The following is a 27,550-nucleotide window of genomic DNA, read 5'->3' as shown; positions in this document are numbered from 1 at the left end:
TGCAGAACATTTGGATCTGTGAATTCTGTTGAAGTAATTGTTAGCATATGGTTTTCTTCCTCAGAAAGGATTGGCAAATGTTACCTTTTCCACTTTTGTTTATCTGAGCCTTTAATTAAGATTGGGTATTACGGAGGTGTGTGTTTGTGCATGCGTGTGTGTGTGTGTGTGTGTGTGTGTGTGTGTGTGTGTGTGTATATAGCACCAGGGAAAATTCCCTTTAATCTCTTGCTTGCTTTCTGGAATCTGAGCAGTTCAGACAAATAACAAATTCTTTTCATGGTAAAAACTTAATTAAAAAGGGAAACATAAATTTTAATGTATACGTAGAGAAGTGTCTTGTTAAATTGAAGTTTATTTTCATTAGCAGCCTAGTCTAAAAATGTGACTTCTTTGAAAGCAGGGTGCCGAGCAGATCTATGTACCTCAGAAGAGTATGTGTTTTGGGCATTGTGACTATAGGAGATAGTACCGGAGTAGCAGCATGAGTTGACATTGCCCATATGGACTTCCATTCTAGTCTTACATCTACCAGTCTCCCACGTACCCAGCCAGCCCACAAATAAATAATTAGCAAGCATTTGATGTTTCCAGGTACCCTTCTAGGAGTTGAGAGATAAAAAGGCAGTTCTGATGGGAACATGACCTCATGAGCCTGTAGGATAAGTAAACGGAAGTTTCGTAATGACAAGTAATTGGTCAGATAAGGGTGCTTAAAGGAGGGAGTACATATTTGGGAGATATAAGGTCATCTTAAAATTCAGTCCAGGTGTTGGTGGTGGGAAGTGATTAGGGGTGGCTTCCTGGAACAAGTGGTACTTTCAGCTAGGACTTATGGGAAGAGTGGAGAGCTGTTTGAGGTAGTAGTTTTGGAGGTGAGACAACAGCATGACTGTTCCCTCAGGAGCTCTTAAGATGTTAGGACAGGAATAATGAGTTTAGGACAGGATTATGGAGACTGGGATGGAGAGCTGGTCAGAGGTCCCCCATCGAGGGTCTCATTCCTCTTCTAAGGTTTGTGGACATTATTCTGAAGGCATAGAGATTTCTTATTCTGAAGGCATGGGCAGGTGGGTTTTAGTCACAGCACTGGGGTGATTTGACATCTGAGAGAGGTTCCTCTGGTGGCAGTGTGGGAGACGGGACTAGGGGTTAAAGTTAGAGGCAAGGTGCTGGATTAAGAAACTGTTGCATGAGCTAACTCATGAGATTTTGAGGAGGTATAGGCAACCTTGGGGCCTGAATATGGGAGGAGAGGGAGAAGTGAAGGAGGCCAGCAAGGTTTCTAGTTGAGGTAACTGGGAGAAAGGAGGGTTCCATTCAATGAGGGAGTCACAGATGAAAAACAGGGTTTGGAGGGAGGAATTATGAGTGACTTGTAATGCTTAGGAGGCACTGCACTTAGCTGTCCAGGGAGCAGTTGTCAGCATAGGGTAGGAGCCAAAGGTGGCAGGGTGGGTAGCATTACCCAGGGAGATTTTACAGGGTAACAGAAGGTGGTGGAAGGACGCATAGAGATAAACTATAAAGCATAAAAATCTGTGCATTTATCTACCTGTGTGACATGCAAAATAGTTTTGGCATCTTGGAAAGTAAACAGATAAATAAATGTTTTCCCTCTGGGCTTTGCCAGGTATTCACCTTCAGAATTTTAAGCAATAAAGAGGAGAACTAATAGAACACTCCCAAAACTTGGAACGGTGATGCTCCAGTTTCTTTCCTGATGGTTATAACCTTGTGGCAGCACATGCAGAACTGCAGGAACCTCTTTTCTTTCTAGGTCTAGGATTATTGTTTCCTCAACGATTTCTGTCTTGGTCTGCTAGTTCAAGGAAATAAAGCTATTGTCTTATTGAAGTAGAAAATGATGAAGCTTTTGGAATTCCTTTGTATCATTTGGAAAATTCTAGCTTACAGACCACAGGATTAGAGAAGAGAATTTGGTGGCATGGTCTTAATTTTTTTTACTGTTCCTTCCATATTTTTACACATACCTGCTTAGGTTGGAGAAGAGCAAGGAAGGGGGAGGTATATACTTTTAACCATCTTCCCAAAACCCAGCCACAAAAACATGGGTATTAGTCATAGCACACTCAGGATATTACTGATTTCTACTCATTCAAGGATTTTTTAATGAGTTCCTATTATGGGGATCAAGTCAGGTAGAATTTGGGCCCTCACTGGGCCTGTAGAAGCAGTGACAGCCCTTTTCTGGGAGAGCATGTCTCGTCTCGTGCCAGCTGTGCATGCGTCCTCTCAGGCTTCCTAATGGTGGACCCACGGGGCAGAGTTCAGCATGGCCTGCCCTCCTGTCTTCTCTCCTGGGATCCCAGTGCCATGGGCACACTCATCCACACTCTTTCTTTGACGCTGGCTGTTTCTTCCCTCTCAGGTCACTCCACTGTTGCTATTGAATACTTAGAAAGCACCCTTTCACTATGGACCCAGGGGGGATGTGGGATGTTGTGCTTTGACATCGCCCTGGAAGTTAAAAAAACTCTTCAATCACTATAAAAACTCAGCTGTTTGACAAGGATATTGTCTTAGGTCAGATGGAACGTACTGGAAGGTCCCTGATAGCCAAATTCATGGACACGCAAGTGAAACAATTAAATAAAAAAAGAATAATTTATAGCATCAGTGTTTTTCTGCACACAGACTAGTAGGAACTTTTGCTGTCCACTCGCTTAAAGGAGCAATGGTATTACTAAAGAACACTGCTAAAGAAGAATTCTTAGGAAAATGTGCTTATGTTCTCTGAATGACTTATTTTAAACTTAAGGAAAGGATTAACACTTGACTATTGAGGAATCTGTGAGAAGCAGTTGGTAATTTTGGAGATAAGACAGCAGTAGGAAGAAAGAGTCATGGGGGAAAACGAGTTGTAGTTGGACTTACCTGAGCCAGGTGTGGTGGAGGTTGGAGCCCAGGTTGGTGGCCGCCCTGGCGGCTGTGGTGTGACTTGCTCTCATTTGTCAGCAGGTGGCACCAAATAGCCAAAACAAATCTGGAGAGGTATGCAGTGTTTAGATTTCACTTTGAGTTGAGTTTAAATTGCAAAAGTTGAGTTCATCTTTCAAGAAATTTGGAATTAATACCACTTTCACATTTTTCTCCTGGAGATGGCATCCCCCGAGGCTGAATTTTATGAAAGTCTTTGGTATTGATATAGTCATGAAAACCAATCATCTCCAAGGTCAAGTGGTACATGAGAATATATTGATTTTTTTAAAGGGAATTCTGACTCTGTTAAAAGCAACTGTAAGATCATTTAATAGAAAATAGTTACTGGCTTAGGTTTCTGAAAGTTTTTGTGTTTTTATGAAATCTGGTAAATTGCTAATGTCGGTGTTAAAATTAACCTATTTTTAAATTTACATTTTGGGGATTATGTCTACCTGATGGGAATCCAGGATTTTACAACTTTCCAAGCTGTTTGTGTTTGAAAAGATGGTGACTGTTTTGAGCTGTCATGTGCGTCTCAGTTGTAAGGCAGATGTAGTGCTTCCTCCTTAGGAGCATTAGGATGTGTTGGCAATGTTCTTGGATAGCTTCTGAGCAAACAGCTAATGACACAAGAGGGGGCAACTGCTTGTGCCACCAATTATTATACCATTTAAGGTGCAGTTAATTTGTTTCAGCTTAATTTATTTACCATGGAAACGTGGTTGCTGGAACTTGAGAGAAACTACATGTGAAACACAGTAAGATAAATACTTCTTTTCTGCATGTGTGGCTTTGTTTGATTCCTTTGTATGGTGGCATATATGAGGGGGGTAGATCAGCGTGAGTGGTCATTTTGTGGTTGCTGGGTGGTGGTCTGGTTTTCTGAGTACACAGGCTGTAGTGGTTAGGCCTGCTGACTCTGTGCACATTCTTGTGCAAGGCTTTCAGTAAGCAAGCATCCAGGCACAAAATCTTACAGTACAGAATTGAGTCTTAACATGAGTAGTGGGACGGGATGAGATGGAGAGGTAACAGATATCTTTTCTCTTGCACATCTTCCTACTACTAAATGAGGGGTGAGGAGCAACTTCTCCTCTTCCTCTCCTTAATTTACTTCATTTAATTTAGCCTTGTGTATAAAACATGCCGGAATTTAACCACACCAATAGGAATTAAGCATACATCCTTGCCCCCTAGAATCTGTTTTTCCATATAGCACCAGGACTGATCTTTTAAAAACATGCATCTAATGATGTTAGTCATTAGCTTAAAATCCTGCAGTGGCTTCTATCACACTTGGGCTCACAGCTCTTCCTGGTCTGGCCTCACCTACCTTTTCAGCTTCAGTTCCTTGTCTCTCCCCCTGCTCTCTAGACTTCAACTGTACTGACCTCTTCATTCCTTCCACAAGCTGTGCTTTTTCTCAAGGTAGGGCCTTTCCTTTGCCTGGAATGCTCTTCCTCTGAACAAGGTGTGCCCTGTTCCTTTTTGACACTGAGATCTCAGTTTAAATATCAACTCAGAGAGGCCTTCCCTGTCCACTAGATCTGAAATAGTCACTTGCTCACACTCTTTTAAAATTGAGATATAACTGGCATATAATATTATGTAAGTTTAAGGTGTACAGCATACTAATTCGATACATTAGCATATCGTGATAGAATTACCACTGTAGCATTAGCTAACGCCTCTGTCATATCCTATAATTACCATTTTTTTGTGTGTTCGGTGAAAGCAATTAAACACTAATTTATTAGCAACTTTGAAGTTTATAATAAGGTATTGTTGATCACTCACTCTATAACATCACTCCACTTTCACTTTATTTTCTTTCAGTCTAGTGTTTTCTTGAGTGCTTTTCATCCAGCTTTTCCTACTGGGGTGTGAGCTTCACAAGAGCTGGTCCTTATCTTGTTTACTGTTCTCTAGCATCTGGAACAGTGCTGAGCACCAAGAAAGTCCTCAGTACATTGTGGTTCAGTTAGTGAATAATGGCTGTATTTAAGAGAGAAACTATATTTAAAGCCAAGTGTATTTCTCATAATTCTCTGAGGGTGCTGTGATGAAGTGAAGACAGCCAGTGGACTGAAAGTTGAGGCCAAGGTAGTTGTTTCCCCTTTATCCCAGTAAAACACTGTGACCCTGGGTGGGTCCCTGAGGAATGGGTATTGGTATTGGTAGTGGAATTTGTACAAACACAGCAATAGATGTAATTGCAGCCATTATTGAGCAATGGCTATGTACTGGTATTGTCCTTGGGTGTCCTAACTTACTATTTCATTTAATCTTAGGCATTTTTTTTCTTCTATGTAAACGAGGTATTTAGACGAAATAATATTAGTTCTCTTATATGACTAACATTTAATGAATTTCCAGGAGAAGCTAAAAAGATTGTAGTTTGTGGTGGTGCACAATAGAAACAACAGAAATAATATTAGTTCTCTTATATAACTAACATTTAATGACTTTCCAGGAGAAGCTAAAAAGATTGTAGTTTGTGGTGGTGCACAACAGAAAACAACAGAAACAAGTTCAGTCAGAAGCCCCAAGTAGCTGTTCATCAGCTCTGATAAAACTTTAAAATTACAAAGTTTAAACTTTAGAAAGAAGGAAGAAACCACCCTCTGTTGGTCCATCATCTCATTCAGTCCTCTCAACAAGCCTAGAGTATCTTCCCTGTTTAATCACTGGGGAAACTGAGGCTCAGAGACGTTCAGTGCCTTGGCCAGGGCCACACACATTATGTCATGAGGCGGTGTTGAAGTTCAAAACCAGCTTCGATTGACTCCAGAGACCTGTTCTTGACATGTGGGAACTGTTTTACCTTCTACTCATCTTTATCCCAGTAGGCTTCGTGGGGACTATACACACTTTGGCCATCTAAATAGGTTTTCCTTTTTCTCACAGAACTCTAAGAAGGAGCTGATGTGGAGGAGCAGCTGAGACAGTTCAAGATGACGACCACAGTAGCCACAGACTATGACAACATTGAGATCCAACAGCAGTACAGTGATGTCAATAACCGCTGGGACGTGGACGACTGGGACAATGAGAACAGCTCTGCGAGGCTCTTTGAGCGCTCCCGCATCAAGGCTCTGGCAGGTAAGTCAGTGGCACGCCCTGCCGCAGCGGCCCGGCGCCTTACCATCACTCCTTGAAAACCATCTCCCTGTCTCCCCTGTGAGATTGGCTTGCCTCTACTTAAACATGTCCCACAAGAGCAAGCTGACCATTACATAAGGTAGCCAGTTCCATATTTGGAGAACTGTTAATCCTAAAGCCAAAGAGATTCAGAGCACAGAGTACATTTTTATATTAGTTCAGAAAGGGCTGTCCTAGATGTATAAGAATTCTTTTATTTTTGCCTTATCTTACATTTCAAATAATGAAGCATACTATACCTTATACAGCAAAATATACAAATTACCTGTGTACCTAGAGCCTATGATGTATTAGTTGACCTGACATGGTACAGTAGAGTATTTACTTTAGGTGACCAAGGCCTGTTAGTATCACATGCATTTGTTTTAGATCTAAAAAGCAATATCTTAAACTGGTGAGGGCACATTTAATGCTGTAACATTTAAGTTTGCCATTAATGTTAAAGTTAGCAGGAAGGCATCATTACTTTGTCATTTCTCACTCCCTTGTTGCTGTTAAATACTTAGAGCACACTTTCACCATGGCCTTCATTGGGGTGGGGAGTGTTTTGCTCTGAAATTGTCCTGAAAATCAGGAAAGGGTTCTGTCGTGATAAACACACAGCAGTACTGAACATATGTAAACCAAGGGTCAAAGTGTTTATTTAAGGTCTTGCATCTGTACTTTGATATTTCAAATAAAATTGTTTCCAAATGAGAAATGTGGGTTTATGATTTCTGTCCTAATGTCTTTAATTATGACAAGCAAATGTAGTCATGACTTGATCAGGTAAGTTTGTTACTGTTAAAAGCTCCCCTGTCTGTTACCTTTGCAGTGTAATCTGGTTTAGGAGGCATGTACCATTTAGACTTCTCTTGATTGTAAAAGAAAGGGAACTAACCCAAATGTGATTTAAATGCCAAAAGAGAATTTATTGATCATGTAGTAGACAAGTTTGGCCTTAAAGCAAGACACTCGGGCTTAAATGGTGTGATCAGGACCCAGTTTCTTTCTCTCCACCTTTTGACTTTACTTACTAGTGTGGACTCCATTCTCGCACTGGCTCTTTGGACCCTGTAGTCCCAAGATGGCTGCCCCAGGTCCCAGATCTGTCTTTAAGGACATCGAGCAGAAAAGAGCCCATACTTACACCATGGTCCCAGGGCCAGTCTCACTGGCTGAATGGATCACAACTTGGGTCGTGTGCCTCTCTCAGAGCCTCTCTCCCACTGGAGTCAGAGAAGAGAATGTTCTGACTGACATCATCTAATCAGGATGCACTCCTCATGGAAGGGTTTGGGGGTGGGAGAGGGGGTCAGTCCCACCAAACAGCTTGGCTAGAAAATTTAGAATCTAACAAGGGGGAGGAAGAGGGAAATGGATTTTGGGGAGGGAGGCAGCCAACTACATGCTGTAGTAAAATTACTCAGCTGCCTTAAGGTAATTTATCTCGAGTGGTGGTGATTTAAAGACCTTTCTTGAGCTTGTCTGATTCAAGGGCATGAATGATTAACCGGGTAGTCACTCTGGAACTGGAGCTTAATTTTCTAGCTTATTCATTAACATAGAACCTTATGGAAACTATGGTCCTGCCTTGTGCTAGTGAATCAATTTGTACTTGAATCCCTTACCTCTTTTCTTGAATCTTCATTTAAGCCTTTAGACCAGTGTGATATTGGTGGTTAGTTACCTTTGATAATGAATCCTTTACTTTCGCGTACTTATCTCCCTCTTAAGGAGAATTTTACTTGCAAACTGCAGAGCAGGTCCTTGCTCTTTGTATCTGGTCTGTCCTGCAGTTCCAGAGAAGATTCCCAGCTGTCATTAGTGTGAGTCAGTTGACCCTACACTTTCTGGGATGTTTTTCCCTCTAAGTCCCTGAATAATTGCACTTATGATAATAATAAGCTTAATATGGTGCTTATGTGCGCCAAGCACTGTTATAAATACATTGCATATATTAACAGTTAATTCCATAACAACCACATGGAAAGGTATTATTATCTACAAGGTATAGATGAGGAAACTGAGACAGAGAGAGATTATAAGTAGCTTGTCCAAGGCCACACTGCTGATAAGTGGCTGAAGGCAGATTGGCTTTAAAATGAATACTTACTATTTTCCTGTATTCAGTAAAATACAAAATCATTCAGAGCTCATTGATGTAGATTATTAATAATGGGTAATTCAAACATGTTTTTAAGAAAATCTTAAAAGCCTCAGGAGTATGTCCTGTGGCCTAGAAGAAGACATGAGTAACCATGACAGTTACTGAAAAGAAATCAATGCTACATCCAAGTTAAATGAGGTTCAGGCGGAAAAAAAGAAATGCTTTCTTTCATTGAATCCAGAAGATATCAGGAATACCATTTGTTTATTGAAGTAAATTATCTTACTTATTATCTGACTTTCCAGTTCCATGAGACAGAAAAATGTGTGGGCTCCCTAGGAAATCTTACCTGCTGATAGCAGGAGTAATGCAGCAGTCCAGCAGTGTCGGGAATAGTGGTTCAAGAACCTGAGCATGCATCAGAACCACCTGGAGGTCGTGTTAGAACACAGACTGTTGGGCCCACCACCTGAGTTTCTAATTCAGTAGGTTGAGGGTGGGGCTTGATAAATGGCATTTCTAGCAGGTTCCCTGGTGCTGCTGATGCCCCTGGCATGGGAAATCACACTTGGAGACTGGTGTAGACTACTAGTGGTCGTCTGCTTGCTTCCTGGGCTATCTGAGGCCATTTCATAGAGACCCAGCAGAAGTCTAGGGGAAGAATTCAAGTATCAAACTCCTCAACCGTTACCTTACAGACAGACACACTTTAATGTGGGAGTTGTGTGGAAGGCTGGCTCCTGATTTTTGAGGAAAGTAAACATCTTCCTGTCCTTGAAGGGAAGTAGTATAGTGATAGACTCAGTGTGAGGCTGGGCTGTTGTAGGGTTTCTGTTAACAAATGTATGTTCTGAAGTGGTAAATCCTTGGTTAGAGCAATAGAAATGTTCAGGTCAAGTTTCCTGTTCCTCTAAGGCGCTCTGCATGATTAGTTTTCTTTAGACTTGAGTCAGGATTCTAGAGTGATGTACAAAAGACAATGTAGGAAAAAAACACACATGATCATCTCCATAGACGCTGAAAAAGCATTTGACAAAATTCAACATCCATTCATGATAAAAACTCTTAAAAAAATGGGTATAGAGGGCAAGTACCTCAACATACTAAAAGCCATATGTGACAAACCCACAGTCATCATTATATTTAACAGCAAGAAGCTGAAAGCTTTTCCTTTAAGATTGGGAACAAGACAAGAATGCCCACTTTCCCCACTTCTATTCAACATAGTACTGGAGGTCCTAGCCACGGCAATCAGACAACACAAAGAAATACAAGGCATCCAGATTGGCAAGGAAGAAGTTAAACTGTCCCTGTTTGCAGATGACATGATACTGTACATAAAAAACCCTAAAGACTCCACTCCAAAACTACTAGATCTAATATCTGAATTCAGCAAAGTTGCCAGATACAAAATTAATACACAGAAATCTGTGGCATTCCTATACACTAACAATGAACTAGTAGAGAGAGAAATCAGGAAAAACAATTCCATTCATGATTGTATCAAAAAGAATAAAATACTTAGGAATAAACCTAACCAACTTAGGAATAAACCTAACCTATATTCTGAAAACTATAAGACACTCATGAGAGAAATTAAAGACACCAATAAATAGAAATACATCCCATGCTCATGGGTAGGAAGAATTAATATTGTCAAAATGGCCATCCTGCCTAAAGCAATCTATAGATTCAATGCAATTCCTATCAAAATACCAACAGCATTCTTCAACGAACTAGAGAAAACTGTCCTAAAATTCATATGGAACCACAAAAGACCCTGAACAGCCAAAGCAATGCTGAGAAGGCAGAACAAAGCTGGGGGGATTACCCTCCCCGATTTCAAGGTATACTACAAAGCCACAGTAATCAAGACCATTTGGTACTGGCACAAGAACAGACCCATAGATCAATGGAATAGAATAGAAGGCCCAGATATAAACCCAACCATATATGGTCAATTATAGATGATAAAGGAGCCATGGGCATACAATGGGGAAATGACAGCCTCTTCAACAGCTGGTGTTGCCAAAACTGGACAGCTACATGCAAGAGAACGAAACTGGATTATTGTTTAACCCCATACACAAAGGTAAACTCAAAATGGATTAACGACTTGAATATAAGTAATGAAACCATAAAACTCTTAGAAGACAACATAGGCAAACATCTCCTGAATATTAGCATGAGCAACTTCTTCCTGAACGCATCTCCTCGAGCAAGGGAAACAAAAGCAAAAATGAACTCATGGGACTATATCAAACTAAAAAGTTTCTGTATGGCAAAGGACACCATCAACAGAACAAAAAGGCATCCTGCAGTATGGGAGAATATATTTGTAAATGACATATCCAACAAGGGGTTAACATCCAAAATATATAAAGAACTTACACACCTCAACACCCAAAAAGAAAATATCCTGATTAACAAATGGGCAGAGGATATGAAGAGACACTTCTCCAAAGAAGAAATTCAGATGGCCAACAGACACATGAAAAGATGCTCCACATCACTTGTCATCAGAGAAATGCAAATTAAAACCACAGTGAGATATCACCTCACACCAGTAAGGATTGCCACCATCCAAAAGACAAACAACAACAAATGTTGGCGAGGTTGCGGAGAAAGGGGAACCCTCCTACACTGCTGGTGGGAATGCAAATTAGTTCAACCATTGTGGAAAGCAGTATGGAGGTTCCTCAAAATGCTCAAAATAAAAATACCATTTGACCCAGGAATTCCACTCCTAGGAATTTACCCTAAGAATGCAGCACTCCAGTTTGAAAAAGACAGGTGCACCCCTATGTTTATCGCAGCACTTTTTACAATAGCCAAGATATGGAAGCAACCTAAGTGTCCGTCAGTAGATGAATGGATAAAGAAGATGTGATACATATACACAGTGGAATACTATTCATCCATAAGAAAGAAACAAATTCTACCATTTGCAACAACGTGGATGGAGCTGGAGGACATTATGCTCAGTGAAATAAGCCAGGCGGAGAAAAACAAATGCCAAAGGATTTCCCTCATTTGTGGAGTATAACAATAAGCAAAACTGAAGGAACAAAATGGCAGCAGACTCATAGACTCCAAGAATGAACGAGTGCTTACCAAAGGGGAGGGGTGTGGGAGGGAGAAGGGGACTGAGGGGTATTATGTTTAGTACACATGGTGTGGGGCATCACGGGGAGAACTGCATAGCACAGAGAAGGCACATAGTGAATCTGTGGCATCTTGCTGCACTGATGGACAGTGACTGCATTGGAGTATGGGTGGGGACTTGATAGTATAGGTAAATGTAGTAACCATATTGTTTTTTCATGTGAAACCTTCATAAGAGTGTATATCAATCATACCTTAATAAAAAATTTTAAAAAACAGAAAAAGCAAAAAACTAAAGACAATGTACAAATAAATTTTTTTACAGTGCACTGTGTCTTGTATTGATGGTATAACTACCACCTTGCATTGTGTCCTTTTAAGTGGTTCTAAGTGTCTGTATCTGTAAGGTGAGGTAAACTACTTGCTACTAATTTTTACCCAATTTACAAATACTATTATTAGGCTGATACATACATATATGTTCATTTTTCCTGTGAACTGTGGTAAACAATATTTAATTTGAGTTTTACTTGCTTGCCTTCATCCTCTGCATCTTCAGCAATTGCTTTTAAGTTCATGTTTTAATAAGAAATAAATTTTCTTTTTTCCCAGTTCCTGGCATAGAACTCCTAAAACCCTTGGAATTTCCTGAATATCTTCTGTTATTAATAAAGAACCTCCTTCATTGCTCCCAGATTTAGACTAATGAGGTGCCTTATTGTGAGATCCCTAGATAGTCTTAGGATGGGAAAGAGCAAGTGGTGAGAAAATGGGAACTTTAAGCCCTAAACCCACCAACCCTGGGAACGGGACACTGATGGTTGAATCCCAAATGACTGCCAAATGGCCAGTGATTTAATCAGTCATGCCTATGTAATGAAACCTCCATACACACCTCTAAATGACAGGGTTTACGAGAGCTTCAGGGTTGGGGGACACATCGATGTACTGGGAGGGTGGGGTGCTCTGAGAGGTCATAGGAGTTGTGTCCCCCACCATATCTTACCTACTCACCTCTTTCATTTGGCTGTTCCTGAGTTGTATCCTTTATAATAAACTGGCAAACACAAGTCATGTGTTTTCCTGAGTTCTGTGAGTTGTTCTAGCAAATTATTTAACCTAAGTGGGGGCAGTCATGGGAACTCCTAAATTTACAGCCTTTGGGTCAGTCAGAATTATGGTGACTTGGGACATGTGACTGGTATTTGAAATAGGGTAGTCTGTGGGACTGAGTCCTTATCCTGAGGGGTCTGTGCTAACTCCAGGCAGTTAGGGTCAGAATTGAACTGAGTTCTTGGACATGCATTTGGTCTCAGAGTATCAGACTCAGTAAGATATTTACTTATAGGGGAGGTGGCTTCTGTAGTATAGTAACATGTCCACATTTTTAAAATGTCAAAATCTGGCTTTCAATCGTTAAGTGCCAATTTATCATTGCAAAGATGAGAATCTGAAGTTGGGCCACTTTCTTTGCCCAGGGAACTTTGAATCTTTCTCTTCTCCTTTAACTATTTTGCTTGAAAATTAGTCTGATTCATGCCACAGTCACTCATCACCCCTCCTGCTCCTTAGTGTACCCAGAAACATCAGAGGGAAACACAAATAGAGAAGCACAGGGAACTGAACTTGCCCATCTTCCTAGTCTTCTAGAGCATCTCCTAGTGAGATTGAAATCAGCAGCTTTTCTCAAAGTAGAGAAAAGCTTCATCTGAAAGCTTCCCCCTCACAGAGGTTGGGTGAAGAGGAAGTCTTTCAACTCTTTAGCTTGTTAAAGTTCAAGACTTAGGAATATTTTAGGAAATAATCAGAATTAATATTAACTATTGCCACATATTCAAAAATGTTATGTATGCAAGGCTGGTAAGATACATACTTATGTCTAAAATTGCATGTGCTGCCATTCAGAAGGGAGATGAGCCTTGGTCCATATTGTGTGTAGCGAAGAGGTCGTGTCATGCCAATGCAGCCTACAGGCAGAGCACTGTGAAGGTTTTTGTGTATTCTGTAAATGATTTCCCACATCCTGTGATGGCATACCCACATTCCTGACCTCTGACCAACTTGCCTCAGTAGCCTGGAACACATGATAATGAAGAAACTGGTTGGAAGATATACTAGCCTTTCTGGAAAGCATTTTATTTGAAATTTTTTAAAAATGTAAAATTTTAATCTTTTACAGAAATGTAAAAGGTAAATGTTTTCTTTTTACAAGTGATGGGTGTTTATGGTTGTAGATTATATTTTGTGGAATCAACACAAATTAGAGGAAGTAGCAGTCTTAAAATCAACATTTAGCTTGAAAATATTAATAAACTAATTAGAATTAATAGCTTTATATCCACACTCATAAACAGTGACTTTAAAAAATTGGGAGGATGTACACCAAAATATTCAGTGTTTACTTCTGAGTGACTTTCTTTTTCTCTTATCTGTATTTGAATTCTTTTCCTGAGATAAAAATCCAAGCTATTTTGTAATTAGGGAAAAAAGCATGAAAACATTTGAACAACTAACATCACATTCAACAACTTTGATTAATTTTTTTCCTAAAAAATAATGGCAAGGAGAAGTGGTAGGAGAAAGCCTGTGTGGGTCTGACAGGAATTAAAAATAAGATTACTTTGGGAGTTGTCAGTCATCAACATTTATGAGCTAAAATTTTGCATAAGAACTTTTCTGCCAAGCTATGGACTTGGCAAAAGAAATTGACCTTGAGTTTACATGGTTATGGGGAAAATTAAGAGTAGCTGATAGCCATAGGGAAGTAAGGTGAAAGCACCTAATTGTATCTTTTACATTATGTTTAAAGAGTAAAAAATAACTATTAGTGTCTGTATGTATAGGCCAGACTCCCTTTAAACATGCATTTATTTGAGTGATTGAGAATTTTGATGGTGCATTTAATCAGCTAAAGCAGTGATTTCAAATATACAGCTCAGTGCTGTCCAAAAGAAATAATACTAGCTACATGTGATTTTAGATTTTCTTAGTAAGATAGCAGTTAATCAAATTATGCAAAATATTTTCATATCAAAGTGTACTCAGTATAAGAAGTTATTAATGAGATACTTAACATTTTTTTATGGTTATGGATTTGGACAGTGCAACTTGAGCACCTTCACAAAGGTACTTTAATTGGCAAGAACTTCATAGATCCTGCCAAACAAATATGGGCTTTAAAATACCCATCCAGTATTTGTTCTTGGGTATATTTATAAAGCAGTAAGAAGTAGGCCACTTGGCTGAATGTGAATTTAAATTCTGATGAGGAATAATACATCAGCTGAATCACTGTTTGAAAAACAGACACTTCTTTCTGTGCTTTCCAGTGCTAAACTTCAATGAAATAGATGAAAGGTGGCAACAAAGACAGGTCCTCCCATCTGCACTCTGCCCTTCCTGCTGAAAACTCTCGCATTGTTTGCAAGCATTGCTTTTGGACAGCAAAGACATAGCACACTTGTTTAAAAACTCATATTCCAAATTCCCCCCCATAAGTTTACATTGACTACTGTAGGAGGGAGCACAGGACTCTGCAGTTTTAATGCAAATGATAATGCTTTGAGAAACATTTCCCTGGGACATGGCCTAAAGGTTCTCAATACCCAAATCCTGTTATCTCTCACCTAAGTGAAAAATCAACTTTTTATCTCTCCTTTGAAATATTAGTTTGCTCTTTCTCCCACTAAGTAGGTTATGCTGTATGTTTTGATGTCTCAATGCCTAAGAAGGCTTGATGTTCTGCCCAAAGTGAGTATAGTGCTAACTCCTGGCAGGGTGGAGCACATTCTTCCTGTAACCCTAGGCCTGTTTAGGTGGATCCTCCTCAACTAGGAGGTTAATGATGGCCCCCTGCTCCGGCACCTACAGGTGTTTGGGCATTTTAATTTGTAATCTCCAGGAGGGCAGAAAATTTCTCTGGACCTATTAAAATTAGTAGAGACACTTGAAAAGTATACCTAAAAAGGTCTACAGTTAAAGAGGAAAAAAAATTCAGGGCCAGAGTTTTCTGGGGAGAAAAAGAGCTGGATTCTCTATACTACGAGTTGGAGGAGAACTTGCCATCACTTTCTTCCAGCTGACTGCAAATTTCAAACCACCAGTAACATATACTAACAGTATTTAATCCCCAAATGCGAAGAACTGCACATAGATGGAGGAAAACTCACTGTAAAACTGAAGAAGATTTTTAGGTTTACCTTTTTTGAGAGGTATCTTAATGTCCTTTTTACCTTTTCCACCTTTTAATTAGGAGGTTCAGATATTGGCCTTTATATTTTTTTATGGTCTCCTATTATGTAATAGTTTTACTTAGAAACTCTTCAGAGTAAGACTGTTAATTCACAACCAACCAACCCCCTGCCCAAATGAGTAAACATATATATGTATAAATATAAAATATTTGACTTCCTTCTACTCAGAGTACAGAGCCAGCTTGCTATTGAATATAGAGAGAGATCTGAGAAACTTGGCCTGACATGGTCCAGTTAGAAAGATAAAAACTATTTACATGAAACATTGACTAAACATGTATGCAAGTGCCAAGAAAGTAGTATAAGCAATTAGTGCTTGGTAATTTAGAGGGAAGGATCCATCACAAGAGGAAAAAAAGCAGTCCTATTAAGGGGATGGATTGAGTCATGTAAAGATTTCAATGTTAGAGAGAGACAGACGCAGGGGCTGCTTCATTTCCCACTGCAGCAAAACAGGAGGCCAGGCATTAGATCTCTGAGGAAACCCTCTAATTAAAACAGAAAGTCTGCTTTTGGCTTCTTGTAAAGTGATATACCACCTCCACTGTGGACTCATTCCTCGAGAATTAAGCTAGAGCTTTTCTTACTTGCACACCCACCTCCCTGTTCAGATGAGACACTTTATGCCCCAAGGGAAAGTCTTCTTGCCCAATGGCATGTTTTTTTATAGTCGGGATTAACAGGGATTTAATAGCTACCCATTATTTTCCTCATCCATTCTCCAGGCTGTTTCCCTAAATTATGCATTATTTGGGATTATTTGTGAGAGAATGGTCCCTAGTGCCTAGTATATGCACCACCCATTTTTTGTGAAATCTGAATCTGAAAGAACATTTCTTATCAGGTTCCTGAAAGCTATTGAAGGGAAAATCTGTTTACATCATTACATGTAGTCTCAGGTTATACCCTCACTTTATTTCCTGTGTAGTTTTGGCTTCCGCGTTTCCTGACAATAGGAATGCAGGAATCTTCTCTTCCTTTTTTGGGTATGGTTTCCTCAGGTTTCCTTCCCCTCCCTTTCTCCTCAGTGCTGTAGATGACTCCCTCCCAGCTTTTGGAGAAATCGGCTCGGATTCTTGCAAATGTTCCTTATTTTTCTCAAATTCTATTCTCACCTCAGTAGTGGCTGAACTCCACAGTAGCTGAGATGAATTTTCCTGGCTGGGAGAACCAGCCTACTATTCCTCTCCTTCATTAAACCTCTTAGCCACACCCCGTTCTCCCTGACCCAGCCCATTCCTGCCCCTCAGTGTTCTGGAGCCCAAGTTCTCATTCCTCAGCCACATCCGAGGCCGTCCCTTGACCCTCATTCCTTTATTCATCTCTTACTCCACCCTTGGCCTTTGTCTTTACTCCTCTTCCCAGAATTTTCCTTCAGTTAGTCTCACAAAGACTAATTTAGAAAACTCCAATCACCATTTCTATGAGAAAATTCCGTAAATTTTATTGTTGATTTATGATTGAACTTAGGGAATATAACCTCTCGTTTGTTGGGGACTGCCTGGTAAGCAAAAGAAGAGAAACTTAAAATTTGTCTTCTCTCTTATGCTTTTCCTGGCTCTCTGTGTGGTCTCTCTCCCACCAGTCTGTCTCTTAAATATCAGCTCTATGAGATACAATTTACATACCATAAAACTTAACCCTGTAAAGTATATAGTTCAGTAGTTTTTATATACAGAGTTGTGCAACAAATCACCATTAATTCCAGAACATTTTTATCACCCCGAAAAGAAATCCCATATACATTAGCAGTCACTTCCCATTTTCACCTCCCCCTAACCCCAGGCAACTACTAATCTCCTTCCTGACTGTATGGATTTGCCTATTCTAGCCATTTCATATAAATAGAACCATACAGTAAGTGGCCTTCTGTGATTGGTTCCTTTCATTTAGCAGAACGTTTTCAAGGTTCATCCATGTGGTAGTATGTATCAGTGCCTCATTTCTTCCCCTGTTCTCTTATATAAGCAAGTGGTAGATTGGTGAAAAGGCACAGAAATAAATTCTATGAAAACTACCAACCTCCCATACTGTGATCTTTATTTGGCAGTTGCCTAGGAACAGATGGCAAATCTGTTGTAGACATCTGAAAGTACTGAAAACTTAGGAACTTTTTCACTTACTTTTTTCGTTTGATGATGTGATCATTAAAAAAACCTATCTACCAGTAGGTGTTTACTGTCTCAGATGGTCATATATGTTGCCCTTATTAAACTCATTTACACTGTTTAACTCCTTTGCCAGTCTTCTTCAGAAGTAGACTTGTGAGCAGATCCCATCATAGAAAGATAAAAAGAAAAAATGTAACTTACATATAGGCTATTTATAAAGTCCTATACACTTTAAAAAGTAAAACCTGTCACGTGATAAGAATGAACTGAAAATATCATGAAGTAGGTTTTATATTAACAATGCAATTCAACTAAGGTTTTATTTATTTAACCACAATCTTTAGTGGTACTATTCAATTTAATTTTCTAATTTGTAGAGAAAATTAATGCTGGGTAGGTGTTAGTTTCTTAAATTACATTTTGAGTTTTGACACCAACTGATTAAGAAGATGGTTTTGATTATTTGTCAGTAATTTTGATGTGTTCACTTTAAATAGCAATCCAGTAGGAGGGGTCTGGGTAACAAGGTAGCAAGCATTTTGTCTGTGTCTGTTGCTTCCCTAAAAAGAATTCTGCTTTCAGAATTTTTTTTGGTTAGTTCTTTCTGGTTGCTAGGAACAGAGATTCACTTGAGTTCTCTGAATAAAAAAAGATATTTATGTGTTGGAGTAGGGGAGGAGAGGGAGAGGGTTATTACAAAGTTTCAGGCATATGAGACCCACAAATCCATTAGTGACTGAGGCTGCTGTATGGCTAGAGGTGTTTGTCATCTTTCAGATGGGCCTTGTGCCTCAGTTGTTGGTACCCTCTGCATAGTAATCATATCCATTCCCTGGTAACTCAGGTCACATGTGGCTTTGGTGTGCTATAATTCTAAATCTACCTGTTGCCAGTCATTGCTAAATGACTCAGTATCTTGGTTTCCTCCAGTTCAAATTTCTGTGAGGTTGAACATGGAGATGGGGCTCTGATTGGCCCAGATAATCTTTTTATACCTGGTCATGACCAAACAGATACATAGAAAGGACATGACCAACTGGATATTTACAAATGATTTCCTTTTAAAGAGGTATCTACAATATTGATAAAGAGCAGGGAGCCATATGTATAAAACATTAGCCCCAACCATCCACAGCTTAGAGGATGTTTGGCTGGCATTCAGAGGCTGTGATAGGCATTTCTAATGCAGAATTGTGGCATGGTGGAGGAAGATAACATTGTTATTAGGACTTTTGGGGAAAAACTAGGGTGTCTTACATGGTCAAGGGAAGAGTCAATCAGATAATATGAGGAAAAGGCAAGGTGCAGACAGGCCCTGGGACAACAGAATTTAAGGCTGCCCGTCTCTGTCTCTTGTTCTTAGCTTCTGTCTGCCCCTTTAGGTGGTCTTCCAGAAGACATGAAGTAAGAAGTATGGCTGCCATATGCCCCTGAACTTTGCTTTCTGCAGCTTTCCCCATTTTTCTAGTTCTGTTGAAAATACTGGGCGAGTCTGATAGAGAGGCTATACTTTACTAGACTTTGATCAGGGGACTCCTGAACCGATGCACTGTGTGGTATGCGGTGTGGAGGGATATAAGAGCACAACAGCTCTCCCTGGAACTGCATGGCGCTGTTTCTGGAAAAGGGGGTGGGTGCTGGGCAGATGACAATAACAACAGTAAATGTGTACAACACTTTTTCAGATAGATTGATGTTGTTGATTCAGAGATAAAGCTATTTGATAAAATAGATAGGTGATGTTCACCGTTGACTAATTGCTTCCTTAAAAAAAAAGAACCAATAAAATACAGCTTCCTTTAAGGTCTTTGAAAAAATAAAGTTAACAAAGAGAAACAAACATTTGCATTTCAGTCTTTAGAATATGCCTCTAATAAAGATGTTTAGTTTGTACCTAAGTTGTTAACTTGTGAATTTGCTTGGCTATTTTGTAACTTGGAAACAGTCTGTTTCCAAGGACTCTTGGGAGCCTCAAGGACCAGCACTGTTTGTAGAATATGACAGGTGCCCAGTAATAGAGTGTTGTTCCAGAATTTTCTAGCAGTACGATGATGTAAGCCCCATATTAACATGTTCCTTACCCACATGTAATCTATTTTGGGGAAATAGACCATGTGTATAAAAAAAGCAGTGGATGTAACAGTATTACATAAAACTGTTGTGAGACTTCCCCAAAACCTGAATCTTAGCCTCTTCATTCTCTGGTTGGTAATCATGTCCCTTTCCCACAATTCTTATCTCTTCTGTATTCTCATTTGGTAACCTTCAAAGGGAATTTGCTGAGCTCTGAGTTTTGACTTCTCTACTGCAAACCTGTGAATTTTCAGAACCCCGAGGTGTTGACATAATTGGGTGATGGGCACATGTTACTGGGTGAGGTTGATAAAAATTTTGCCATACAGGTTTAAAGTTTTGCAGGCTCCTTAGACTTCTTGAACATGTATGTGAAATTGCTTTATTAGCTACATGATTGTGTCTGCAGGCATCTGAAGATACAGATGGACTGAGGTCAGGGAGGTGCTGGGTTTGCCATGTCCCCAAGGCCTCCCTGCATTATATGTTACCTATTGGATCATCCTGTAAGTCTTGGAGACCCAAGCCTCCTCTACCTTCTCCAGTCTGAGCTGCAGCTCCTTCATGGAGCCATCTTGCCTGTGGTTCATACTGACCTTGTCAGGAAACCTCCTTGGTCTTTGGTATTCTATACTCTGCTCCCTGAGTCTTAAGTTTTGTGTATGTGCTCAAGGTGGGTGTATCTATATCCTGTCTCTGGCTGGTTACTAAACTCTTTAATGACAGTGACAAGGAGTAGTATTTCTTTCAGCATTCCCTACACCACCTTACATAAGTTGAAATGCTTTTGTTTATCAGACTGAAGAACCCTTTCATGGTCAGAGCTATGAAGTATTACTTCATTTGGGGAAAATTTCCCCCAAATTTTCTTGGGGAAGAATGTTAATTTTTTTACGCCTAAGAATTTTACATTAAAATGTATTATAAAATGGATTTTTTTGTCCATTACAGTGCATGCATTACTTTTTAAATGTCATTGTTTCCTCTTCCCCAAACCCATCCCGTTCATAAAGATAATTCCTTTAAAAAAGTTCTGAGATATATTCCATGCATATTATTGAAATAATAAACAGAAGTAGGACTTGTTGATTGTTATAACCTGGAGGTAGTCTTTCTTCCACCTAAGAATATTTGTCTTAGTTTTCATTATTGCAGGATGTGATCTCCCTAATACAATGTTAACTTACAGAGGTGCTTTTGGAAGTTGGTGCGTTGTTTGTAAGTGGATTACAAAACATTACACAGTGGATTGGACATCATTCACATGACGCGCTCAGTCTGGTCCTTGACTCTCTTTGTGCTGCAAACTTCTGCCTGTAGAGTTATGCTTTTTGGTGAAAAGAGCTAAAGCCAAAGATTTCTTTAGTTGTCCACTCACCCTTCATGTCACTGCAATGTTTCTGTACTTCTTCCCTCTTTGTCACTTGACCTTCTAATGTTTCCGAGACACTAAAGGTGCCTAATGGGAGGCATGAAGGTTGGCCTGCAGTTTGCCTGTGTTTTCCTTTGCGCCTTCATTAGCCTCAAGCGGGTGCCAACAGTTGGCATTTGATAATTTAATGGTTCATTACAAATTTACAAATGTTGACCACAGTTTTCTCCCTGGAGTACTGAATTGTGACTTTACAGGCACAGGGAATTTGGTGCATATGGCAGCCAAGCATGGCAGGGAATGAAACGCTATAATTGTAGTATACGGTTCCTAGAATACCTCTATTTTGCTACAGCTGCCAAAGGCCATTCATCTGTCCCTCCGACTAGGCTGCAGGTGAACTGGAGTGTTGTCGTCACTGTTGTAGGAACTTATGTGTAATTTAAGCCTCTCCTTCTGTGGTAAACAACAACAAAAACAATCTAGTAACTTCCTAAGGCCATGGGGCTAGCAGTATGTCACTGGGCCAACTTGGCCCTGTGGTCAGTTTTTACCTTCTTCTCTAGTCAGGGGCATGGGGTTCACAGTTCCATGGGTTGGCAGTCCTGAAGCTGTTTTACATACTGATTTTGGAGAAGTAAGTTTATAGACCAAATCTGTTAGTCCTTCTGTGTCTCTACTGTGAAAGCACACATTTTTATAACTGAAACTAGTCATTCTGCAGAGGATCAGTGTGTGCTTCCAGCCTCTGCTCTGAGCTCCTAAACACACCATCCATGCAGTTGTCTCCAAGCATTTGAGGGAAGGCCAGTGTTAGTAGGGATGATTGTAAATAATGTAGAGGTATTCAAGACCGCCTTGAGAAATACGGGATGGAGAGGAGGCACGGCTGGAGGAAACATTTGATACTAATTTGAAACCCCAAACCCCCAACAGTGAATTAAATTAACAGGTGTGCTCTGTGGCTTTCTTGGTGCATTTAATCAGCCATGATCTTCAGGTGGACCTGCAGGTCTTTTTTTTTTTTTTTTTTCAAACTCCCCCACATTCAGGGAACATTTTATTGGCACACCCACCACCATTATTATCTAAACTGAATTGTTTCATGGAGGATGAAGTTTTTTATGTTTTTTAAACTGAATGGAGGACTTCAGAGTAATCATGTTGAGCTAATGTATAACTGATTCAAGATTTTGAAAAGAAAAAAATTTTGAGCACAGTGTCAGTAAGAAATATATTTTACATGGCAATCTAGCACACACATAAATTTATGTTTTTAATACGGGATTATTTGTGTGTATCTCCACCCACATTTAAATTTCACAGAGTAGTGTTTACTTATCTGATATTGTCTAGTCTACTCCATTTTTTTAATGCTAGTATTGATCAACTAATTAGGGCTTATAACTAACTCTTGAGTTAGTTTTAACAGTGTTGGAAAATCCTGTGGTAGCAGATACATTTAAAAGTACATTGAAATGGCCTATTTTTAAGCTTTGTGAATCATGATTATTACAGCAAGGTGATATTTAAATTTTTTATTTCATTCACTTATTAGTGAGAATGAGTGAAATATTTGTTGAGCACTTATGTGCCAGGCACTGTGACTAGTGTTAGAAATTCAGAAATAAGTGGTTACGTGAAAAGAAAGTCTGACAGCAGAAAAGAGTTTCAGTTCTCACAGAGGAGAGGCAGTGTCCGTAGATAGAAGAGAGTTTTTGGCTGAGTTAGTGGTGCCATGAATCAATGCATGAGCATGACAGTGCCTGGCTCTCTCCGGACCATAAGAAATGCAGAAGGAGCCCAGGTGGAGTTTAAGAGTTGATGAGTGAATGCTGTCTGTGCCTTTGTTCTTTTGGCCAGTGATTTTAACATTTAGCTTAGGAAAGTTTTTTGTTGCTTTTTTTTTCAAATAGAATTTTATTTGTTACCTCAATATGTAAAATGACAAACTTTGAGTCACCCTGGTTAAACCAAGTGCCCTACCCTGGTTTTCTACCCCCAGGGGTCAAGGCCCCTGGTGACTTAACCTGGGAACCACTGGTAGGATTGCACTTGTGTCTCAGGAGGACCCCTCTGGGGACGCTGGAGGGTGGTTTAGGAGATGGCTTGGGAGATTGTCTTGTTTGTCCAGGGAGGAGATAAAGAGGAAGTCCTGGGGCCAGGGCAATGGGCTTGAGGGAGCAAGGACTTAAACTATTGGGTTAGAATCCCTAGGACTTGCTCTCCAGTGGAGCTGTGGAGGGGATGGGAAAGGGAGGAGGGAAGAACATGAGTTGTTTTTGGTTATATGAAGCCTCATGACAAGTTTTTCTTTTGGTGCCAGAGGGTTGTATGGGGTATTTGGTCATGAATCTGCAAGGCAGGCCACTGTTCAGATGTTTTTCTTTCACTTGACCTGCAGTTTTCAGTATTATACTACATTTTCTGTAGCTCATATCTGTCTATATTCTTTCCAGCCTTCGGACATTGTATGGGTTCCAGGCTGTATCACTCTGCTTCTCTGCGTGCTTGCTTGGAAGCCCTCCTAAGGCTCAAGCACCCTTGTGTTCCCCAGTTTGGAGTCAGGGGTCTGTGGCTTCTTCACCTCAGGGCCCTGCCACTTACCAGCTGTGTTGTAGTGGGTAAGTTAATTGTGCAGGACAAGAATCATAATATCCACCTGTAGGATTATTGAGAAAACATAAAATAATGTGGACATTTCATTATGAAAATAAGTCTGAAAAGAAGGCTCCACTTCTGCTAGGAGATTTTCCATATTGAGAAGTATTACATTAATGCAAGGTGGAAAGATTAGAAGAAATCAAGTTAAAAAAGCAGGACCACATGTTCTGATGGTTGAAAGACAGTAGTGACCTGTGACTTTGTTTGCTCTGGTGTTTACAGGGCAGTTGTGACTCTCAGGCCAGAAGGGAGGCAGGAAAAGCACTGAGAAAGTCTCATTTTTTAATTAAGAAAAAAAACAACAACTAATATGTTCTTTGCATTTATACCTTTTTTTTTACCATATCTACCTGTTTGAGATTTTATTCAGTGTGATCATATCCATAAATATGTATTGAGAGAATGAATGATCTAGGGGAAAAGTGCAATAAAAATATTTTAAAACTTTTCTTGGAGTGGAGGTTGAGACACTGAAAATTTTTTTCCTCCTGAAAATAACCAAGATTGAAGGGAGAGGGAGACTGAGTCAGGAGTGGGACACTACTTGTTCGTAGGAAGGAGAGGGATGTACTCAGCACAGAAAATCTGAGTCAGATCAGCTGCTTGCTGGAAGAGGGTCAGTCCGCCATGAAGTTTATTTAGCTGTGGTGCTCTGTTCCTCTTTGTTGAGACAGCTGTAGTTTAGTATCGGGATAATAAGGAAGAAATATTACTAGATTTTCAGGGGGATTATTTATAATACTTAAAATCTGTGTATCACTTTCATCTGAGAGAGATTATAAAAATATTACTGTAATATTAAGAGCAGTCTTTGGTAGGGGGCATTAGCCCCCATTTTGTAGATGGCAATCAGAGATTTTCTGAATTGGGTTGTTATTGCCCCAGTCTGCACGCTTTAGTGGTAATATAAATCAGAGGCTCTTGTGTTCCAGGGTGGTAACTGAAAGCCTCTGATACCTATCTTTGACCTGCCTCTACTAACTCTCTTGGAAATTGCCCTCTTATGAATGAATAAGTGTTTGTATGTCTCTGAATGCCATTTAATTCATGGGGAAAAAAAAATATTGTACCTCCCCTTATAATTACTCCATATTAGAGAATTATGAGTAAGACTGAAATATCTTGAGTAAATTTACAGGATTAAAACTGCTGGAGGAACAGAAATTAACAAAAGTGTTTTTGTTCTTTTTGTTTCAACTAATGACTATTCATTTATGATATCAGTAGTGATTGAACTTACTTTAAAACCTTTCCCAGTAGACCCATACATTGCCTATATTTAACAGGAAAGCTGAATTAAAAATCAGATATTTCCAGCATTCTTTTTTTTTTCTGTCAAGCACGAGAGGTGTGTCCAGTTTGAAAAGGGAGGCCTAAGTGACCTATATAAAAAAAGTCAAATGTTTGTGTTAAGTAGTATACTAAAAAGATACGGCAGAGGAGGGGCGGAAGATGGCGGCGTGAGTAGAGCAGCGGAAATCTCCTCCCAAAACAACATATATCTATGAAAATATAACAAAGACAACCCTTCCTAGAATAAAGACCAGAGGACACAGGACAATATCCAGACCACATCCGCACCTGAGAGAACCCAGCGCCTCGCGAAGGGGGTAAGATACAAGCCCCGGCCCCGCGGGAGCCGAGCGCCCCTCCCCCCAGCTCCCGGCGGGAGAAGAGCAGGCAGAGCGGGAGGGAGACGGAGCCCAGGGCTGCCGAACACCCAGCCCCAGCCATCCGGGCCAGAGTGCAGGGCGCTCGATACTAGGAAAACAGGGCAGCAAGAACAGTGAGCAGGCACTGGAGGCTGGGCGACAGAGGACATAAGAAAAGCGCGCGACCATTTTTCTTTGCTTTTTTGCTGTTTTGTTTTGGCGAGCGCTTTTTGGAAGTCTTAAAGGGATAGGGACCCCAATACTACGGAAACAGGGCAGAAAGACCGACCGGTGAGCAGAGGCCTGAGGCTGGCACCGGAGAATAAAGAAAAACGAACGACCACCATTTTTTTAATTAAAAACTTTTTTTTTTTTTTAACTAAAAAAATTTTTTTTTCTTTTTTTTTGGTGGGCGTTGTTTTGTTTTGGCGGGTGCTTTTTGGAAGTCTTAAAGGGGCAGGGCGGGTCACTTAATCCAGAGGTAGGGAATCTGGGATCTCTGGGCACCCTAACCCCTGGGCTGCAGGGAGCAGGGAGGCCCTTACGGAGATAAATAGCCTCCCAGCAGCTCCTGCTCCAACGCGACTCCACCATTTTGGAGTAGCTGCCCGAGCCAGGCCACGCCCACAGCAACAGCGGAGATTAACTCCATAGCAGCCGGGCAGGAAGCAGAAACCCTGTCTGCGCGCAACTGCGCAGCACAAGCCACTAGAGGTCGCTGTTCTCCCAGGAGAGGAGGGCCACAAACCAACAAGAAAGGAAGTTCTTCCAGCCGTCACTAGTCCCAGCTCTGCAGACTATTCCTATCACCATGAAAAGGCAAAGCTACAGGCAGACAAAGATCACAGAGACAACACCAGAGAAGGAGACAGACCTAACCAGTCTCCCTGAAAAAGAATTCAAAATAAGAATCATAAACATGCTGACAGAGATGCAGAGAAATACGCAAGAGAAATGGGATGAAGTCCGGAAGGAGATCACAGATGCCAGAAAGGAGATCGCAGAAATGAAACAAACTCTGGAAGGGTTTATAAGCAGAATGGATAGAATGCAAGAGGCCATTGATGGAATTGAAATCAGAGAACAGGAACGCATAGAAGCTGACATAGAGAGAGACAAAAGGATCTCCAGGAATGAAACAATATTAAGAGAACTGTGTGACCAATCCAAAAGGAACAATATCCGTATTATAGGGGTCCCAGAAGAAGAAGAGAGAGGAAAAGAGATGGAAAGTATCTTAGAAGAAATAATTGCTGAAAACTTCCCCACACTGGGGGAGGAAGTAATCGAACAGACCACGGAAATACACAGAACCCCCAACAGAAAGGATCCAAGAAGGGCAACACCAAGACACATAATAATTAAAATGGCAAAGATCAAGGACAAGGAAAGAGTGTTAAAGGCAGCTAGAGAGAAAAAGGTCACCTATAAAGGGAAACCCATCAGGCTAACGTCAGATTTCTCAACAGAAACCCTACAGGAGAGAAGAGAATGGCATGATATATTTAATACAATGAAACAGAAGGGCCTTGAACCAAGGATACTGTATCCAGCACGACTATCATTCAAATATGACGGTGGGATTAAACAATTCCCAGACAAACAAAAGCTGAGGGAATTTGCTTTCCACAAAGCACCTCTACAGAACATCTTACAGGGACTGCTCTAGATGGGAGCACTCCTAGAAAGAGCACAGCACAAAACACCCAACATATGAAGAATCGAGGAGGAGGAACAAGAAGGGAGAGAAGAAAAGAATCTCCAGATAGTGTATATAACAGCTCAATAAGCGAGCTAAGTTAGGCAGTAAGATACTAAAGAGGCTAACCTTGAACCTTTGGTAACCACGAATTTAAAGCCTGCAATGGCAATAAGTACATATCTTTCAATAGTCACCCTAAATGTTAATGGATTGAATGCACCAATCAAAAGACACAGAGTAACAGAATGGATAAAAAAGCAAGACCCATCTATATGCTGCTTACAAGAAACTCACCTCAAACCCAAAGACATGTACAGACTAAAAGTCAAGGGATGGAAAAACATATTTCAAGCAAACAACAGTGAGAAGAAAGCAGGGGTTGCAGTACTAATATCAGACAAAATAGACTTCAAAACAAAGA

General features: G+C 40.3%; 1 protein-coding gene across 3 annotated transcripts in view; it reads left to right on the top strand.

The window, feature by feature from the left end:
- SPTBN1 (spectrin beta, non-erythrocytic 1) overlaps positions 1–27,550 on the top strand; it is a 198,414-nt gene that overhangs the window by 49,186 nt on the left and 121,678 nt on the right. For all 3 annotated transcript variants that reach the window (XM_036925942.2, XM_036925943.2, XM_036925944.2), the window contains one exon: positions 5,854–6,048. In XM_036925942.2, coding sequence (XP_036781837.1) covers positions 5,901–6,048 — 148 coding nt within the window. In that variant the 5' untranslated portion in view covers positions 5,854–5,900. The remainder of the gene's footprint in view (positions 1–5,853; positions 6,049–27,550) is intronic.

This window comes from Manis pentadactyla, chromosome 2 (assembly GCF_030020395.1).
Source record: "Manis pentadactyla isolate mManPen7 chromosome 2, mManPen7.hap1, whole genome shotgun sequence".
NCBI classification, from domain to species: Eukaryota; Metazoa; Chordata; class Mammalia; order Pholidota; family Manidae; genus Manis; species Manis pentadactyla.
Note: the sequence above shows the minus strand (reverse complement) of the source record. Positions and strands in the feature narration are given on the sequence as shown.